Source organism: Phalangium opilio, unplaced genomic scaffold, assembly GCF_054372755.1.
Source record: "Phalangium opilio isolate 3A_F unplaced genomic scaffold, DU_Popi_V2 ptg000031l_1, whole genome shotgun sequence".
Taxonomy (NCBI): domain Eukaryota; kingdom Metazoa; phylum Arthropoda; class Arachnida; order Opiliones; family Phalangiidae; genus Phalangium; species Phalangium opilio.
In genome coordinates this window covers 1,864,439-1,885,625 of record NW_028324158.1, presented here as the reverse complement: position 1 = coordinate 1,885,625, position 21,187 = coordinate 1,864,439, and the positions used below count along the sequence as shown (strand labels likewise).

At 34.9% G+C, this 21,187-nt stretch overlaps 1 protein-coding gene and 1 long non-coding RNA gene across 2 annotated transcripts; both read left to right on the top strand.

The window, feature by feature from the left end:
- Window positions 1-7,849: 7,849 nt before the first annotated feature.
- Window positions 7,850-8,778, top strand: LOC149687457 (uncharacterized). The gene is made up of 3 exons (XR_016383847.1): window positions 7,850-7,997; window positions 8,064-8,127; window positions 8,206-8,778. It is a non-coding gene; the product is annotated as an uncharacterized LOC149687457 (long non-coding RNA).
- Window positions 8,779-9,951: 1,173 nt separating this feature from the next.
- LOC149687456 (uncharacterized) lies at window positions 9,952-19,274 on the top strand. The gene is made up of 6 exons (XM_089870838.1): window positions 9,952-10,188; window positions 10,253-10,291; window positions 12,199-12,644; window positions 13,841-14,082; window positions 14,156-14,295; window positions 19,163-19,274. The coding sequence occupies exons 3-6, from the start codon at window positions 12,344-12,346 to the stop codon at window positions 19,272-19,274; spliced, it is 795 nt and encodes a 264-aa protein (XP_089726964.1). The 5' UTR covers window positions 9,952-10,188; window positions 10,253-10,291; window positions 12,199-12,343.
- Window positions 19,275-21,187: the final 1,913 nt, after the last annotated feature.

Genomic DNA, 21,187 nt, shown 5'->3' with positions numbered 1-21,187 from the left:
AAATTTACTTATCTCGGCTTTTCGACCACAATTCCATTCCCCGAAAACATTTTATCATTACATTAATTACTTTTGGGAGATAACGTGTCAAAAAAACCTTGAAAACTATAAAAAGCTGTAATAGCGGTCTGTTTAGCCATGACAACAACCTTTTAAAAGTTACCAGGGAAAATTGATGTAAACTGAAGTTGAAATTTCATCATGTGCGACCTGCGGCCCAGAAACTCTCCCATAGTCCCAGTGTGTGTAGAACATAATTTTTTCGCTGTTATCTGCCAAAATAGATCTTTCTAGGTAGTGCCGCCTCCTCACTTGAATTTTACATGATATATTAAGGTTTGAACGAACAAAATTCTAGATTACTATTTTCACTACCATGTCCCTCTGCTACCTTGAAGCAAACTTTCCTCTCTTTTTGCTGCTCATTACCGGTGCCATTCTCTTGACTTTCTGTTCGTTATAACTACTATGATGTTACTGTCCCTATTGAATTTGGCGCCATTGGTTTTAGAATAATTATAATGTTCCACTGCGAAGAGTGCCGGTCACGAATGGGGATGTAACGTCTTTAGGAACCTTTTAAAACGCAAAACCATACACGTACTCTCCCAAAAGTAATTAATGTAATGATAAAATGTTTTCGGGGAATGGAATTGTGGTCGAAAAGCCGAGATAAGTAAATTTTTGAAATTGATTACCAGTAAAATAATTTATTTCAACGAAAAACGGTAATGGAACGTTGTTTTTTCTTAAGCATGCATTTAAGTTTCAATTAAAAAGAAAAATTAATATCTGATCCTTCAGACAAGTGATACCCTCAGTCTTATCGATACTTTTTAGGTCTTGATTCTAATCAAGACATTTTTGATTAATATCTTTAGAGTTCAAGAAGGTTTTTCCTTTTGGTATAACTCGGCGTTCACACATAGGCCCATTGTTAAAGGGCTATAAAAACGCTTTGGTGAGTGTATAATTGGTATTTTTCCGCTGTCAAATAGCGCCCATAAAATTTAACGACTTAAATTACGTTAAGTAACGTTCTACAAAAACCTAGTCTCTTGAAAGTAATATCCTGAAAGACAAAAGGTAATGTGGAGCAATATTTTTGGATGAAAAATAATATATGAAATGGGCCCTGTGTAGAAATTATTTTACCTTCTACTAATCTTGAAGGAGAGAAGGATGGAGTAGAATCCTCCATACCTATAACGTTGCAGTCTGATCTCCCAGGATGCTCAGCGTTTCGGTAGGGTCGTACGGTACTGAAATGTTGAGAATGGACCCTGTGTCTTAATAAAAGAAGCTAGTTCTCTTAGAAATATGGCGCTATGCGGCAGCACTTGACAATCTTCCACTGCGTAAAGTACACTGGGAGACTTTCATTGCCGCAGGTCGCCCATCATCATTTCCACTCCATGTTACCTTTTTTTGCTCCCTGCTAATGCCGTCTAGCGAAAGCTTAAAAGTAATACGATTTTTTGTGATTTTTTTTCCTCTTCCGTTTTTCACGCTATGCAGTCCCAATGGATTTCCAGATATAAGTTTTAGGTTTTTACAGTTGTCCCTTTCATATTATGTAATGTCTACCTCTGTTCTTAAGATTTATGGTGATTGACTTGCCCGGACATGTTATGTGCGTCTGAAAATGTATGTTGATGGTCTTATACTATATATGTAATTTAGCATAAGATTGGAAATTAACTCCAATTAATCATATTTTTCAAATAAAAAAAGCCTAACAACAATCAAAACATTTTTATTTATTTATTAATTTATACGTCAATAAAGTGTATCACCCTTTTTAACATATGATTTACCACTGCTGGAGGTACGGTATTAGTAAACAAGTGAAACAATAGGGGCTAAAAAGCGAGCATGAGATAAAAATTTCTTTACTAGACGCCATACCTCCAGTTCTGAGCGAGACTAATAAATATTAACTTAACAGTAGAACTCGCAGCAGACAGCTTAAGTCTTTAGAGGGAAAGTTATACCAAAAGCGCATAGAAAACCAGAAAGTGAAGAACGAGAAGCCTAAACCGCAACGTGAAAAATGAGTTCCCCCATAGTCGATTCAAGATTTCCGTCCCCCTTACAGAGCGACGGGAAGAGTTGGTCTTATGCCGCGGCGGAGAGTTACTTTCGCGTAGTTTTACACAAGGTACATGCGTAAGTTGGCTCGAAAATATAGTTCACTTATTTCTTTATTTTCATGTCGTCTGCTATAGTTTAATTCCAAGGCTTAATATAATCTAGTCACTTAGGTAGTCGGGAATCGGCACATTTGTCAAAATGTCAGATTTGAATTTAGCAAACATTTTAGAAAGCTACGAAAAGGATCACTTTTTCCTGATTGATAAAGACGGAAAACTTAAAGGTGCATGAAAAACAATATCAAAATTCAACTTAACGAAACTTGAGAATTCCACGACGATTGAACCGAAAGAGCGCTAAAGAACAACCGTTAAGCCTAGTTAAGCAGCCGATTTCTCAATAGTATTCCCCACTATCCCCAGGAGCCGCTACAATCGCGAACTATTTTCCGCTTGTCACGTGACACTAACGATGACCTAATATATCTCTGATTCGATTGGTAGTTGAAAACGAGGCTCACCAACCACCCATTTGTGTCCCCCCTTGCTTCTCATTTTACACGAATACCGTTGCTAAAGGCTGGAAAGGTTTAATGTTCTTCACTTTCTGATCTATGCGCTTTTGGTTATACTCTAGCACCATTCCTAAACCAAGGCACCATTGCATGCTTTGGAGGAGGCGGAGTCTATTTATCCTTTTTTTGTGGCTTCAACTAGAGTTCGTTCTGGTGGAGTCACCAAGTAAGTGTTTACTTTAAAAAAATCGAAAGCGGAATGATGGGGATGAAAAGCCCCGAACACACGGTATTCTTGCCGCCATGCATTGCCAAGCTATGCTAGAGAGACCTTGAAAAGTCGGAACAATACTCGTGCGAGGGGGCATTCTCCCCCACTCGAGTTAAAAGGAAGCATATCTTGAGTCAGATCATTTAACAGAAAGAGAATTGTTAACAACAATATGCTCGAGACCTAATTTTGTAATGCGACTATAATGCTTGTGTAAAATCATTAGAAAAATTTATTTGATTAAAATATGATTGTTGGGCCCAATATAGTTTTTGGGTCCAACTCAATTTTACACCAATCTCATTAATAGTATTCCAACAATTTACGCAGCTGAATCTGAAACCTTGGATTCAGAACAAACCGATCAAAGCAAAGTTTCGAGAAGAGACGACGACTATCTTCCCACTTAATGACCTGCATGTGCAATTATGCCAATATTTGATATTATTGCATAAGCAACTAATTGCGTTAAAATTTCAAATAGTGCATTATTCAGGAGCTATTAAGAATTCTATTGCCAACTCGATTGGCCTCAACAATATTATTAGTTATCTAGCATTACTGATAACGTTTGTTCGTAAAAAAGATTTCATTTCTAGCTGCACAATATCACCAAAGAATGGAAGCTACCACCCGTTTCGGCGATCTAATTGCGGTCATGAATGTTCGTTCTATTAAATGATCTAATATTATTCATTATATTTGTATTGAACTTTCGATTCCCGTTAATACTTCTTCTCAGTAGACTCAAAGAAAAGCTAATTTCAATCATATTTATCTTGGCGAAGAGCAACGGTTTATTAAATTTTTGATCCAGCCCGAACCGGTATATCATCAATGGAAGGAATGAAATTAAGCACTACTTTCTATTGCATCTAGATATATTTAAATGTGCGTTTAGCAATATAGTAAAACTAAATTAAATACACAACTCCCATTTTAAATATTAATATCGAAAGACGTTCTTGAAATATCGAAATGATGCAGATTTTTATAGCTAAACAAGTACTAATAGAATCGATATGCCGAAAAAATATTAGTCATATTTTCATATTATATTTTGAAAAATTAAAATATTAAGAATTTGTAAGACTTATTTACCAGAACAAGGTAAAAACAAGCAGACAGTGTGAACCTAGTAATGGAAGCTATAAGCTTATTACGAAATATTAAATATTAGGCCTACCGCTTATGCTTTGCAACTCAACAGTTCGTTAAAAAGGTTAATGTTTTTTATTTCTTATTTAAAAAAACCACGGTCCTGACCATAAATAAGAGAGTCGCATGAGAAACTTCATTTTACATTTATCGTAGACTTCTTTAATGTATTTCATACTAACATTTTTAATATCAAAAGTGAATGTAAAATGAATACGGCACGTGCCGTTTGGAAAATAATAGGAAAATTTCACGGTAAAATATTATTGGGACAAATGAAATATTCGCAAATAAAAACGAAGATAAGCACTTTTTCTAAAACATTAATTGATGTTTAGTTAATATTATCCATGAAATTTCAAAGCAATTGTAGTTTTAAGATCATTCGGTGTCATTTCTTGGACTTTCACTATGCATATTGGTGTTATAATTAGTAGAAGAATCGATAAAAAATCACTTGATATTCCATTTCACCCTCCCTTCAATAGTGTTTCGACTTCAAATGCACTATTCAGTACTTGTCTTATATAAGCTTTGACGGCTGTCGTTGCGAAGAACGAGGTTTATCTTGTATGTTTAAAAACGTAATTAATTTAAAATATTTAAATGGTTAGTAATTTACCTAAATTTTAGTTAAGCCCTTTTTTAGAAACGTTATTCGTAATATCATTTGGAACATAGCTATAGTTGTCGTTTGACTTTTAGCGTACGAATTTTTCACGACTTTTGTAAATTTATGCTATATAAAGCGGCCTATTCCCAATAATGGGTTAGAAGTAGCGCAATTCCATGGACCTTTGTTGCAAGCCCTGCCATTGACAGGCTAGACGCTTCTCATAACCCTAGCCAATCGCCATGTATATCTTAACCCTAAAACCATGCCATGCCGTTTTTGGCAACATTTCTTGCCTTTTGAAAAGTACAAGACATGATTCAGCCTTTCCAATACAAAAAGTATTGTAATAGTAATAAAAGCGAACCAAAATTCAAAGAAAATTTCAATTTTAGTCCATTCAATAGTTGGTCCATGGTTCTAAGCTCCGAGAAAGAAACAAAAGGCTTAAGCTTTTTCTGGCAGATTTGATTTCGAATCGGTGAACAATTTTGCTCGCACCCGAAAGGGTTTAAGAACCTTGAAAACCCCATAGATAAATTTACTTTCCGGGTATCTTACCCCGCAAAATTGCCTGAACATCTGAGCGACCTTTTTCTCGAGTCGCTAGAAACTTTACAATTATAGTAGAGTTTTTTTTTTAATTAAGATTATAGCCTTAATCAAAAACCACTGAATTAGAAAAAAATACTGAACATTTTAATAAACTTTCCTTTGAAATAAAAATCTCAACTTTTTTAGTTTTAAATTGAAGTTAATTCTTTAATATAATTAAGATATATAAACTGCTGTTTTCAGGGGCTCAGTTTTATCAAGTTTATTTTAAGCTTTTTTAATAAGGCTTTAACATTATAAATGTAAATACGTAATCTAACATCCGTTTCCTCAGTTAAGCGGATCATTATATTCTCCATGTAATATGTCTGATAGTGATAAACCTTTAATTCCAATTTATATGTTGTAATTTGTGGAGATATGTCATTATCGTTAATATACATGTATTACCATGTAGCGTTAACTATTTGTTCTGCTAAATAAATTAATATCACTAAAGAAAACTAGAAATTACATTTTAGGAAAATATGTGCTTTTCTATTAGCATCCGGTCCTTAAACGTGTATTCAGTCAAACAAATCAATAATTTTTTGTTCCAGAAAAAAAGGAACCGACCCCCCCCCCTTTTCGCGAAACATTTTCTTAGAGAAGAAGTTCTATTAGAATAGAAAATCTTCAAATTTTGACTCTGTGACGTCAGATTACAGCTTCCAATTTAGAAATTCATATTATTTGCCAATAATATTTCTAAAGTTATACGATCGAGCTTTTAAAGTCACAAAGGCTGAAATTTTCTTGGAAATTGATCTTAAAAGGAGAATGAAAAAGAAAATCAAGTGATTTTTTATCGATTCTTCTACTAATTATAAGACCAGTCTGCGTAAAGAAACATTCAGGACATACCTCCGAATGATTTTAAAATTCAAATTATAGGATAACTTGAAATGAGCCCCTCCGATCAATCTCATAGGGCCCTGCAATTTTGTTAACAAAGTTATCATGGCACGCTCCATGTCTCTCGCCACGATTATCTCACGATAAATTTCATTCGACACGGAGCGTGCCACGACAATCTTGTTAATAAAAAGGCAGGGCGTTACGCGATTGGTCGGAGGTACTTATTTAGAGTTATCCATGAAATTTCAAACTAATTGTAATTTTAAAATCATTCGGTGTTATTTCTTGGATGTTTAACTATGCAGAATGGTCTTATAATTAGTAGAAGAATCAATAAAAAATCACTTTATTTTTCCACTTCACCCTCCCTTTAAGTACATTCTAGATGATTTTAATTTTATAATAAAAGATAAGAATTTCAACAAAATGGAATTTCTTAAGTTCCTGATTACTGATTTTTTTAGGATCGTTGAAAAAACCGATCATCTTTACTGGGACTAGTTGGCAGTACAGTACATTAACTCCTCAAGGATAATTTTGGTGAACAAAGTGGCGACGCTCAAGCTAGACGTCAAGGGTGGGGAGGCAAAACAGGTACACAGACCCATTAATAGACTGTATGGTACAGTCAAAACAATGTTCGTCTAATGAGCGTGTAATTTTTTAACTTCAATATCACTCTTACGGCATAAGTCTATGTTGTAAACTAGAACTTTCTGTGCGTGTATTTATTGAGCGTTAAGTACGTAATCAGTTTAGCACTGTTAAAGGTAAGTCGATCTTCAAGGGGGTAATCACTAATATCTTCTTTTCTGATATTAAGGATTACTTGTGTGTAATCATTTTAGCATTGTTGTTTTTAAAATGGTCTTACGGATAATAATTTTAGCAATATTATGGGTAGCGCATCGAGGGGCTACTCACTCAAAATTTGTCTTTGTGTCGCACTATTACAATTATAACATAAATAAATTTCTTGAAGTAAGGATTACGGGTAATCATTTTAGCACATTCAAAAGTAGCGCACCGAGGGGCTATTCACATAAATTTTATGTACGCCTGTTAAGTAGGGTACGATGTGGCTGTTATTACAAGCCCTTGGGTCGTCTTGTTACTAACAGATTCTTTACTGGCAAGACTCATAATAGATTTTGATTCATTTTTATCGGTTATTAGTATACTAATCATGTTTAATTCGTCTTAAGCTTAAACCTTAACGCGATAGAGTCCGCAAAGCGAGTCGGCCGGCCATAATAAACAATCCTGCGATTTTAGTGGTGTACTATTTCCTATCATTGGTTATAAATAAAGTCACGTGGACCAATAGCTAACACATATAGATTCCAAGTATTAATAGGACCTAACAACAAGGTAGATAGTCCTAGATCAGTCCGTATTGTTTCGTCTGTCTTGAAACAGACATTCATTACTAATTTTGTACTGATATAATGTGTGCTGTCCAACTTACTGTTATTATCCGCTTATGATACAAGTAGATACGAACCAACGTAAGAGCTATTCGCAATGCATTTTTTTCTTCGCGCAATCTTGTGTAGTGTATGTTGTACTAAGGTGTTGGAAAATCGATTATAAACAAACAAATCCCAAAGTAAGTTAAGTATGTCACAAATTACTTGCTTGTGCAATAAACCTAGCCCGAAGCATAGAAGGGCTTATCTTAAAACATTCTTGCTCGGAGTTTTTGAGAGCTAAGTACCCTTTTACGATATCCCTATCTGTTCGGTTAAGAAACGCTGGTTGAGGGCCACGGAAGGTCGAGATCCTGGGAGTCAATTTACAAAAGCGTTCCTCCGTACAAAAGGGGTCTCCCGCCAGCCGATCCTTCAAAGTCACCTTGAATGGGGCAGTAGCCCTAGCCAGCTATATAATATTGAGTGAGATGGGGCTGTGACGGTGAACAAAGAAAACTTTTCAACCCCTCTCTTTTCTCCCACTTTTAGCGTTCGCTCATTCGCATGGACGCACTCTCAAGAAAGTCAAGACGAATATGCTGAGGAGTATATGGTAAAATCCCCAAGAATTAAATCAAAGAATGATATAGCTCCTGTCCTGTAGAGAGTCTTAATCGAAAAAAATATTCAGGGGCTGTGAATATCTAATACTAACGCTGCGGTGCTTGAACCTCCACGTCACCTATTCAGGTACCTTGTAAGAATGCTTGTCTTCGTACTTCTATATTATGGGTAAGATTGCGAGAATGTGTAAGAATTCTAAATAAACTCTATCTTCTAACTAGTACGTTTTACGTGGGATTTTCTTTAGGGGTTATCTGAAACGTCAATATTAAGAAATTCGGTAGATTGCAGTTAACATTTACGAATAAGTAGCATATAGAATTTACTCATATCTGAAATCGGGATTTTGCGTCCAACCTAACCCCTCTCCCCCTTGGGCAGTTAAGGTGCGCAACGCTTGCCAAGTACACAAACAAATAGTCTATCGGCACTTGGTAATATTCGCGTTGAGTACTCCGAGCGAAAGAGGGCGAAACTATTCAACATGCTCAAGTTTCTACCCCAACCAAGCCAGTTAGTGAGCAAAATTTACGCCACGTGAGATAGTAGTCAAGTTCGCCTGTTCCACCAAAAAAATAAAACTAGAGCCTAGTCCTAGTACTCCAGTGAGGTTAGATTTTTCACTGATAATATGGCTAATTATTTTGAGTTTAGTGACGAAGAAACGATTTATGAAGTCCATAAAATGGTTAGCCAATGAATGGGGTGTATTGAAAAAATACCTGACGATATATCTCATTTATTGAAACGAATGAATGTATGTTTCATTGGATATTTTGTTAGCAACAATATTTGTGATTTTGAATAAAACAAACGCTCGTTGAAAACCCACGTGACGTTAACGAGCTCAGTGATTGGATGTACTTTGGCTACGCCGGTTGCTAGGTGTTGAAAGTTGAGCGTGGTGAACATTTTTTACCCTCTCTCTCTCTCTACTTGCACTCGGCGTACTCAACGCGAAATAATACTAAGCGCGGACAGGTAACTTAAATTTTTTCCTAGTGCCGACATAGATTTAAGGAAAACTGCCTAAATTTAACTGTACTTGAACATTGATTAGATATCCCAACGGACTAGACACTTTAAACCAAAACATTTTCTTTGTTATTTTTCTAAAAGAATAATGACTCTGAAGGATATCTAGATCATGTCAAATAAACTTGGTTAGCACTATTATAAATTTTTTTAGATGGAATATTGCAATGTAAAATAACCTCAGAACTATCAAGCAAAATTTAAGCCTAAAAATTATTTTGTGTTTTTAATGTTTTGATTTTAATCTTTTTCCATTTCAACTTGGTGTTAGAGAAACGTTAAGTGAACCATTGCGCATAGTTTCAGTTTATATTGTGTTCAGTATGGAAACCTTGACTTTAATGATTGGTTTTTATCTCGACGTTATTTTAAACCCATTCAGTTTTTTTTTGTTGTTTAGCATTTATTATAGAATCAATGCTACTTAGACTAGACTTTAGTCCTTCATATACCATACCGGCATTAAATCACTTTACCTCTATCTTGATTCCGTATGCACAATTCAGTTTCGTAGAGAATATTTCTAAAAAATCCAAATTTTATAATTTTGCTTTGCAAGAGGCAGCAAAAAAGTGTCATTGTTTTACAACCTAAGCTTTTTAGATTAATTGATTTGAAACTAATTCTCGCTAACAATTCACTGTATATGAGTAAAAAGGCGATTTGCTTCAGTTCGCTCTGTCTGAACTGCGATTTAAAGTCTATTTCTGGCTAATATTTCTAAATTAATGAGAGTTCCCTACTATATATTAACAACATAAATTTGAGCCATGTTACATTTTTTACACTCAAAAATTATTGGCGTTAAACTTCCTGATTTTGATAAAACAAATGCTGACGATAGTTTTGCTACCCCGAATATTATGCACTGAGCCTCTTTTCATGAGAATAATTTGACGACATCCATGTACTAAGAATGGAATCTATATGCAAATGTAGAAATAAAACGATTAATATAGAGCGAAATCATATCATTAAAGACGAACTTTGATTTAACATCATTAATAAGGTCGTGGTACGTTTTTATCTAATAGAGTGATAACTTTAAATAACGGATAAATCATTTCGTTCCTTTAAAGGTGCTTACTTCAGTTCTTTACTAATCGTTGATTTTTACGGTAAAGGCTTGTCGTTCAATTTTTATAATAACTGTAGCCTGATCTGGAAAACCGAAATACATTTCAAGTAAGTAACTAGAAATATTTTTCCATATTTTAAATGCTATATTTATAATTAATGTTGAAAAAGTGGTAATGGATCTGAACGAATTTTCGAACATATACAGATTACACTGTATTTGGTTTTTCAACGTGCTTACTTAATAAAATCGCCTAGTCTTAATGTTAAGAGAAACGTTTCTCCAATACAGTTGTGCATACTTTGTCAGCGTTTTATTCAGGGAATAATGTGTATTTTCTATGCCGTTTATATCAAAGATGTAAGCGTTGTTAAGCAAGGGTCAAAGAAAGCGCACCCATTGCGACTACTTGAGGGAATTGTCTAGACACTTGTAAAATTAACCAAAACACATAGAACTTGGAAGATTATCCATTAAACCAGGGGTAAATAACGAAAGGAGTTAGAGACGCTAGCTTCCGTAGTGTAGAATGCAGTGGGACTTTCAAACGTAGACACAGAAGAGAGAAAACGCCTCGGTTGCGCCGCCTATAATTCAAAATAAGTATGATATTTTGCAACCAATAGCGTGGCAGCAAAGATTCGAAAGGCATGCTGGGATATCGATTTTCGCCTGTCTGCTAGTATTCGTCTGCTAGTGTTCGTCTTCTTACGACTGAGTGACAATTAGGGTTAGAGTAAAGTTTATTCATTTAGGTGCACTTGAATTAGAAACATGCAACTTTAAAGTTGGTAAATTCCTTATTCGATAATGAAATGGAATTAAATGTCGTTTTTGCATCCTTCAATACAGTTTTAGTTGTTTTAATTTCTTTAGTCACAGATACAGTCGATGATCCTGATCCCACAGTTCACACTAAGCCTTGGCTCACTGGGCCGACTCTGTAACCGCGCGCTTACTGTAAAACAAGTTTGATCACATTTTGAGGATTTCCCCGGCTTCAAATTGCAAATTGTTGACTTATCTTTCTTCTTTAAATCGCTGTTTAATTATATTGGGTTGATTTATGAGACGACTTCACAACATCGACACCCGCCATTTTACTTTACCCAGAATACCTTGCGGCGCGAGATTTTAAGGCAAAACTTTTAAGGTTCTGCTCTTATTTACAATACAGTTCCAAAGATGGCACTACGTTAGTTACAAATTCTATGACGTTTCAAGGTCCCACTGTATTCTACACTACGGAAGCTAGCGTCTCTAACTCCTTTCGTTATTTACCCCTGATTAAACCTGTTATAGCCATCTTTAGACATAGAATAGAGAGAAAAGAAGGTGAAGGATACTGAAACTCAATCTATAGACATAGAATAGAGAGAAAAGAAGGTGAAGGATACTGAAACTCAATCTATAGACATAGAATAGAGAGAAAAGAAGGTGAAGGATACTGAAACTCAATTTTTATTTCTTTTTAAATATATGCTTCGCTTAAAGATAATATCGGCATACAAATGAGAATCAAATGAATTCATTATTTTCTATTATCAAATCTCGCGCTAAATTTCATTCAAAATTGAGCGTGCCGCGGGAATTTTACTAACAAGAGGGCAGGGCGTTACGCAATTGGTCGGAGGTACTGATTTCAAATTATCCATGTCAAACTGATTACAATTTAAAAATCATTAGAGGTTTTTCCTAGATGTTTCACTTTGCAGATTGGTTTTACAATTAGTAGAAGCATCGATGAAAATCCAATTGAATTTCTTTTGACCCTCCTTTTAAGTCTAACGCAGGCCGTTTTTCTTTAATCCATGAATTGGTCAACGTGGTCATTAATTCGTACAATTTTTTTCTCCCTACACACAACTTGATTTGTGAATTTGTAACTGGATATGTGTATAATATACCATGCAGTTTCATACACCATACTCTTTCCTTTCAGATTAGGTGAGAGTTTGAAAACACTACTGAACTGCAAAAACATTTCTGCTTATTGTATTAATCTGCAAATTTCAAGAACGTTTTCTCCAAGAACCACAAGCGGAGCTATAAATCTTTTCCCTACGACAATTTATCAGCATATTTGAAGAAAATGAAATTTTATTTAAAAGAAATTCTATTGACTTTGACCATTCTTTCGTGCATACTACCAACCATATTAGGTAGTGATTCAACAATTCCACGTTTTAAGACTGAAGCTACAGTTCAAGAGGCCTTCGATTTACTTTTGGAAATGGAGACGTCCTTGCAAATGGGTGCCAATGAACTAATAAAGAAAGTGCTACCATTAGCTATGCGATTTACAGGAGCAGCTAAGCCTAGTACGAAATGTCAAATGGCTTTGCTTCGACTCATGAGGAAAATCAAAGAGCTGGATTTGAAAGCATTGCAGGGTAAAAGCCTTTCTTCATGTCCTTATGTTTTTGCTGTTTTTTCTTCTTCGTTTTGGACTATTTGAAATAACAAATGAATAAGAATGACAAATTATCTTTTTTTCCTATATTTGTCCTAAAATCGCAGTTTAAAAATATATATGAAACACCTTTTTATAATACGTATTAACAAAGTAGAAGCATGTGTAAACTATAAATGAAACCAAAGTCAGCACATGGAAACGAACAATATTTTAGAATATTTGAGAATTTTATATTTTTGGCGAAGAAATTGAATATATTAACTGAATATGACGTGGTAATTTCATATGGACCGTTCACTTTAAATAAGGCTATAAATACACCGCACTTTACGAATTCAAATATTGAGGGGAACACAGATACTAATGGCCCTTGAAAAATTGGGTGTATCTTGTACCACCATTTCCCAGAAGAGCATTTCAAAAGAGTTGTTCAAAACGGCTGTTTTAGAAAACGTGGCCGCAACCTTGAGAAATAGCAGTGTTAAAACAATTCTAAACCTTACAGTTTGCCTTACCTATTAAGATCAAAATAATCATCATGCCCTAACATTATCTTACCTATAATTTTTACAATCCTAATACCATTGGGGTTCAAATAACCCAACCAAATCCAAACTAACCTGACCTAATATTGCATTTCAAATAACCTAATCTTACCAGAAATAATACTGTCGGGGTGCAAATAGCCAAACCTAGCCTATAACAACACCGGACCTTAAACTATTGGAGTTAAAATAACCAAAACCAAGCCACTTAACCAAACCTAACCGAATTTTACCTAATCTTGGGATTCCAAACCTATCCAAATCAAACTTAACCTAACCTCGCCTAACCTAGTAACACTGCCTGGGGTACTAATAACCATATGTAACTTGACTTAATTAACTGTACTTGTCCTATTACTCTAATGGTTCATATAACCAAATCTACACCGTCATATACGACTTTTTTCAAATCCTGGTAGTACTATTCTTTAGTGAACTGTTGTAACGGTACGCCGCATTTACGAAAACCGCTGTATAGGCAACTGACCTAACGGGTATACTGCGTTTTCGGGAAATCGCAATTTTTTCCCGCGGTTATGAGGACCGTTATTTTGGGAACCGCATATATGAAGGATTTCCGAAACATTTAACATTTATGTGTATTGTAATGCATCTACTGCATGTTTAGTGGTCGACTCCATCGGAAAAATACAGAGCGGTTTACTGTTGGGCACCTCAGGATGGTACGGCAACTACGACGAATGTTTGAACGGCATCGAATACAACTGGACAACAACGTACAATGGGTCCGATATGGCCAAAACCAGATATTGCCTCGTTGATATTCGACCACCCCTTCCTCCAAAACCCAAAAGTGTGGTATTATTTCACGACTTATTTCGTGGGGTGAATGGCACAATGAAAACAAAAGTAATAATCTAAACCTCTTCCCAAGAAAAGAAAAGTGTTGTCAAGTGAAATTATTTCTAACATTTTATTTCAGCTTATGAAATACATGATAGCTTTATCATCCTCATTCTACGACAACCCTATCCGTATTGGAATTTGCGTGCCATTTGATTGTACGGAGAAGGACGTAGGAAAACTTCTCCATTCTGGTATGATTAATATTACCGTACACAAGTAAAGAAATTATTATTTGCTCGAAAATTAATTAGAAACAAGCAATTTCGAACCGGGAACTACTGGACTAGCAGTGCTTCTCACAGAGACAAACGTTTCGAAATTAATCACACGAAAAAAAAAGCTCAGATAGAAAATATTTTTCCGATTTTACTCCTATTAACGGCTCCGAGGATGCCCATTTCCGCACAATTTTCGAGAATCGAACCCCAATTCCGAACAATTTTTTGGCCCCTTTGTTGTAATTCGAGTCGTCAGGGAAATTATTAGACGTTAGTTTAATTGTAAAAACTAGAAAATGAGGTAAATTTATTGAGCAAAAATTGGTTACATGTTTACAGCTCGGTGGCTAGTACAAGAGTGATCTTTTTAGAGAGGGTCAAAGTAAAAATTCCTCTCTTTTTTCAAAAAAGGGGGAGGCACTCCTATTTTTAGGTAAAAGTATTCGAAAAGGTTAAAAAGCGAACTTAGTGATCTAAAAAAAGGGGAATGGCTCCATACTGGGTGGTCGTTTATCAGTTCAATAACAAAAAACAAGTCGTCGCGCGCGATACCTTCAAACTAAACAAGTTGTCGCGATACATAAAAATAAACAAATCTCAACACCCTTTGCGCACAGATTTTACATCGAAATTTTAGTTCACCATTTTTTACCATAACCCATTTCCGCACAGATTTAGGGTTAGGTTTCTTCGGCTTTGGTTAGGGTTTGGTTAGGTTAGGTTAGTATTAGTATTAAGCATTAAAACAAGTGTGTTTTTGTTAAAAAATAAAAGTAAAAGGTGCCTTAAAAATAAATCTATCGTTAATAGCACTGAAATTTTATGGTCATAAAACCTCGCATTTTGGCTATATTCGGTCCAACAGGATATGGATTAATGGGCCAGCAGCATAAGTTTCATCGTTTTAGAATGTAATCAAGAGGAAAATATAAAATTTTTATTTGCAAACTGTGCGGAAGTGAGTCATGAAAAATTGATATAGGTTTTTAAGGTATGAAAATTAAAACTGCGGAAACGGGTGACCACCAATAGCTCAAACCAAGTACTCATCTAAGTCTCGAGAGCTTATGAATGTCCATCTTAGATTTGTACACGCTCACCAAGGTCGTTCCGTTGCACAATAGTCTAGGATAAACGTTGTTAAGTCTTACATGGGTTCTTACTCAAACAAAAAATATCAGCGCTTTAAATAAAACGGCTGAGGAAGGAACACGGTTCGAATGCTTCCATGGAGAAATATATTGAAAAATATCTGGTTTTTAAATAAATCATTTTAAAATCCATCAAGTAGCAGTACTTATTTTAACCAAATTACCTTATAATTAGACCGTGGAATAAATTTTATTATGTATGATACTATAGCGTAGGATAATCTATTTACTCTGGAATAGTACTGCTGTTTAAAAAGTGCTCCTATTTTTTGCAGATTTTTGGTATGTACGTGCATTTAGCAGTAGTTGAGACTTGGTACATTAGAGGGCGATGCTAACACAGTGATATTTTTTAATAAAATGTCCGATTTCATTTATGGAACTAAGCAAGGTTAATTTTTATATAATTTCTGGTTTTAAATAGTCATTTAAGGATTTAGTAAATCAAAGAAAATTAGTAATTTACATTAACGTGAATAAACAGAAACCAAATTTATTCTATGAGATTGAATTATCTCAGCCTAAAATATCGCAAAAACCTGAAATTTAAAAGCTAACGATAAGCAATAGCCCAAAAATGTGGATGGTAATGACGCAATACATTCATGCTGTTAGAAATGAAATCATAATTTGTAAACAAACGTCTTCTTGGATCGATTTGTTTCTAAAGCTTTTAAGCCGAGTTCTTTATGCCATAGCGTTTTAAAGGATTATTTTTTTGACTCATTAATTTTTTCAGATTTCCCATTTTTTAATGATGAGCTGGTCTTATTTTAAGAATTAGGAATAGTTTTTTTTTCAATTTTAGATATTCTCAAAATATCTATTGATATAATAATCATTAATCTTTGAAACAACCTAGTTTCTATAATACTAATTTTTCTGATTTTACCTCAGCAACAAGCAAAATGCACTTAAATTCACAAGTATACAGTTGTGATACGAGAGAAGAGTTTTCCATTAAGCCTCATCAACTTGTTATTATGTAAGAGACGTTTGACATTTTTAAACTTATTGGTTCTTTTATGAATATGTACGTCACATTACATAGAATTTTGTAATAGAAAAAAATCGAGTACATAGAGATATTTTTAGTTAAAACACACAATGTAATTGGGCTTTAACAAAAACGATTGTGCAAGGAAGACAAATAGGGTATTTTTTAAAATCGAAGTGTGACAAAATATTTATTAATTTTTCTTTTCCAATTAGTTTTACGTCATGATGAAAAGCTGTTTGGCTTTTTCTGATTTTATTTTAAGTATACTGCCCAAAAAGCAATTCGCCAAGGTAGTTTCGTGGTCATCTGATGACGATCTAGCTGGACTACTGGCGAGGGGTCCGATGTTCCTTCAAATCTCGTTCAGTATAAGATTTTAAATCTTGAAATCTTAAAAATCTTCAAATCTTTCAAATCCCAGAAAATCTTATAAATTCTTGATAAATCTTTAAATCTTCACAAATCTTTCAAATCCCAGAAAATCTTATAAATTCTAGATAAATCTTTAAATCCGAGAAAATCTTTCAAATCCGAGAAAATCTTTCAAATCCGAGAAAATCTTTCAAATCCGAGAAAATCTTTCAAATCTGAGAAAACCTTTCAAATCCCAGAAAACCTTTCAAATCCCAGAAAATCTTTCAATTCCAAGAAAATAATTAAATCCCAGAAAATCTTTCTAATCCTTGATTAAGCTTTCCAATCTCACAACTTCCATAAATTTTAAAAATCCATAAAAAAAAATAAATCGAAAAATTCCCAATCTTTCAATCTTCAACCAATATACTCCCATAGTCGCAGAAATTTGTGTCTTCGCGAGGTGAGGACGCAAAGTAGCGAAAACCCAATGTGGACAGTAGCGCGATCTTGCAAACAAGCAAAGCGAAGATGCGAACTCGCAAAATGTGTCAGTCTGGACAGGCCTTTACTCTTAAGTTGTAGGCGCGTACTAAGAAAGATTTTCCCCCAATTTGCCCCCATCCTAACAAATGGCGCCTAGAAATGTAAAAATCTTCTCTATGCAACAGAGTCCATGCGTTTCAACCGATTTCGCAAATATTTAGTACACTACTTTCCTTTAACCTATAGACGGGCTGAATGGTCTTTCGGGTGCTATTTTTTTGCCATCTTTTTAAATAGCGGCCAAAAACTTTAAAACCCTTCTTTATGGAACAATGTCCGCGTGAAAAGTAATAAAAAAATATCCCGAAAGGGGCTGACGGGCAACGCCGAGTGACTTCGCTCCTAGGGTGCTACAAAAATATTAGTCATCAGTAAAATCTACCCATTCTTTATATCGTTTTGATGGAAGTTCCTATTACACGCTAGTCCTTAATAAATCTTCAAATCCGTAATAAATTTTGAAATCCTTAATAAATCTTCAAACCCTTAATAAATCTTCAAACCCTTAATAAATCGTCAAACCCTTAATAAATCTTCAAGCCCTTAAAGGCCGACTTCCATCGAAAAGAGTTCTAGCGAACTGAAAACCGAGCATCAAGACTAACAATGGAGCGACCGTGCCGATTTTCGAAGCCCCGCTGGGTCAAAAGTTGGAAGAGTTCTCGCTAACTGAAAGCCGTGCAAAGAGGGCTCTAGCGAACTGAAGATGAACAATAGAAATCCTTTTAAATTTATTTCCTCTCGAATTTTTGCTTTCCCCCGAAGGAAATTCTCTATTGTTCATCTTCAGTTGGAAGGGTTCTCGATAACTGAAAGCCGTGAAATGTGGTTCTACTGAACTGAACATGAACAATAGAAATCATTTAAATTTATTTCCTCTCGAATTTCCTTCGCTAGAACCACATTGCACGGCTTTCACTTAGCTAGAACCCTTCCATCTTTTACCCCAGCGGGGATTCGAAAATCGGCACGGTCGCTCCATTGTTAGTCTCGATGCTCAGTTTTCAGTTCGCTAGAACTCTTTTCGATGGAAGTCGGCCTTTAATAAATCTTCAAGCCCTTAATAAATCTTCAAGCCCGTAATAAATCTTCAAGCCCTTAATAAAACATCAAATCCTTAATAAATCTTTAAATCCTGAACAAATCTTTAAATCCTTAACAAATCTTTAAATCCTTAACAAATCTTTAAATCCTTAACAAATCTTCGAATCCTTAACAAATCTTCGAATCCTTAACAAATCTTTAAATCCTTAACAAATCTTTAAATCCTTAACAAATCTTTAAATCCTTAACAAATTTTTAAATCCTTAACAAATCTTTAAATCCTTAACAAATCTTCCAATCCGTAACTAATCACAAATCAAAGAAATTTGCATAGATTTCAAATCTCGTACACATTTTTAACGAGTGACGGACCCCTCGACTACTGGTCTTTTGAAGGATATAAGAGAGAACACCAAATTAATCACAGCCAATGCTAGAATTTGTTTTACTAAATTGAATCACAACGGATACAGTGTCCCTCAGTTTAAGATTTCGGGCTTGATTTAAAATTAAACAAATGGTCTAAAGCATATTAAAGAAAGAAAAAGAAATCATGACTATAATTGTTTTCCTTATTAGTTGGATCAGAGAAAACCATGAATACCCGAAAACATTTTAAATAACTTGAGAAGTGCTTTGAAGATATTATTATTTTTTATAAGATAAACTTAAGCCATTGCATTTCTTGTTAGTCTATTATTACGTGAAGACAAACAATGTTCACTTAAGGTATTTTATCAAATAAATATTAATATTTATGTATATTTTAGTTGCATCTTGTGTTCACTGCTGATTTTGAATATCCTCTGCACCATTTTGACCACATTCGGTGAAAGATTCATGGTGTCCAAGCAGTCTGGTTACGGTACGTTTATGTTTTAATATTTAGAGTGTCGCGAGGAAAATTTATTGACTTACAAAAGTACCTTCTTTGTGAAAATTCAAAACTTCATTCGAATTTCAACTTAACTCCACTCCGTTCCAGTAAAATTAATAACGGATGATCGAAATAAATTTCTTGGGTTTTATTTACCCACAAATCATCACATCGTTTGATTTATCGGGATAATTAAAGCTGTGAAATCGATTGAAAAATCGACAGAATTCTGAAGTGAATCCATCTCTTGGTGTAAAACTATCGCTATCGTTTTCGGAGAAGGAAAGTATGATCTCGCTGAATTGGTCTCGCCGTTTTGGTCTCGCTGATTTCATCGCGGGACTAATTGGTCTTGGGACCATTTGGTCTCGTGATTATTTGGTCTCGTTATTTTTTGGTCCCGTGATTTTTTGGTCTCGGGACTTTTTGGTTTCGGTACTATTTGGTCTCTTGAATTTACGGTCTCGGTACTATTAGGTCTCGTTATTTTTTGGTCTCGGGACCATTTGAAATCGTTATTATTTGGTCTCGGGACGGTTTGGTCTCGTGATTATCTGATTACGTAATTAGTTGCCACCTTTTCCAAAACAATGGTCCCAATAATTCGTTGCCACAATTTCAAAAATATTGTCATATTAATTAGCTGCCATCTTTTCCAAAATATTTCTATTATTGTTAATAAATGGTTCGAGCTAAGAGGTGGACTTTTCATACTCATTATATAAATAATTTTCTTACCTCCAAACAAGGTTGGGTTAGGTTGGGTAAGGTTTGGTTTGGTTTATTTGGGTTAGGTTGGGTTGGGTTAGGTTAGGTTCGGTTTGGTTTATTTGGGTTAGGTTATGTTTGGTTTGGTTAAATTTGGCTGGGTTGAGTAAATGCTGAAGGGGTGGTAATTTTATTATAACGAGACCCAATTGTTCCGGGACCAATTTGTCCCAAGACCCAATTGTTCCGGGACCAATTTGTCCCGAGACCCAATTGTCCCGGGACCAATTAGTCCCGAGATCCAATGGTCCCGAGACCCAATTGTCCCGAGTCCAATTTGTCCCAAAACCAAATCAGCGGGACCATAACGGCGAGACCAAATTGTCGCGGACCATAGAAAAGTAGTCATTCGGTTTTAAAGTTGAAATTAACCCTATAGAGTTACGAGGACTGCAAATCCGAATAGTTCAAATCATTTAATCGAATTCAGATTTGAAACAAAGCGAATAGTGTTCTAAGGACTGCATTGCAGGGTAATCTAAATTAGTCAGACGATTTCAGGTTGAGGACTGCAGTTCAGAGTTTTGATCAATAATGAAAAGAGGTCTAAAAACCGTTATCTACTAACATCAAACCGGTCGTACAAGGATAATTTGAACAGCTAGTTCTCTTTTACTTGAATACTAGACACTAATGGCACAGAAAATTCAATCTATAACAATAATCAAAAGGTAGTTGAGAAAGATAATACTGTATAGTAAAATAAACAAAGGTTTTTTTGCAAATAGCAAGCGAAAACCATCCCCATATTTGTGAATAGGCTACATTGATTTTGTATGTGCATTTAGTATTAATTGATTAGACCAAATAGCGTTCATCAAAAATATAGGAACTTCGCCGGTAATTGTACGAAATCGTGTGCAACTTGATTATATAAATTAATTTCGGGTAGACAGAAGTAATGTTTATTATAGTTTCAAATTTACACTTCATAGTCTCTATAGTGAACTCATAGCTGAAGTGTCAGACATAGGATTCATCCACTTTCTTCTTTTTACCCATATTGCGAATTATTGCAATTCCCAGTAGCGTCGCTCGGGTTTGAAATTTGGGGGGGGGGGCTAAATTTGGGCAAACTAGTTATTATAAGAACTTAATAAAAAATTGCATAATGGGGTCATTGGAAAATGTGTAGACCTTTAAAACTATC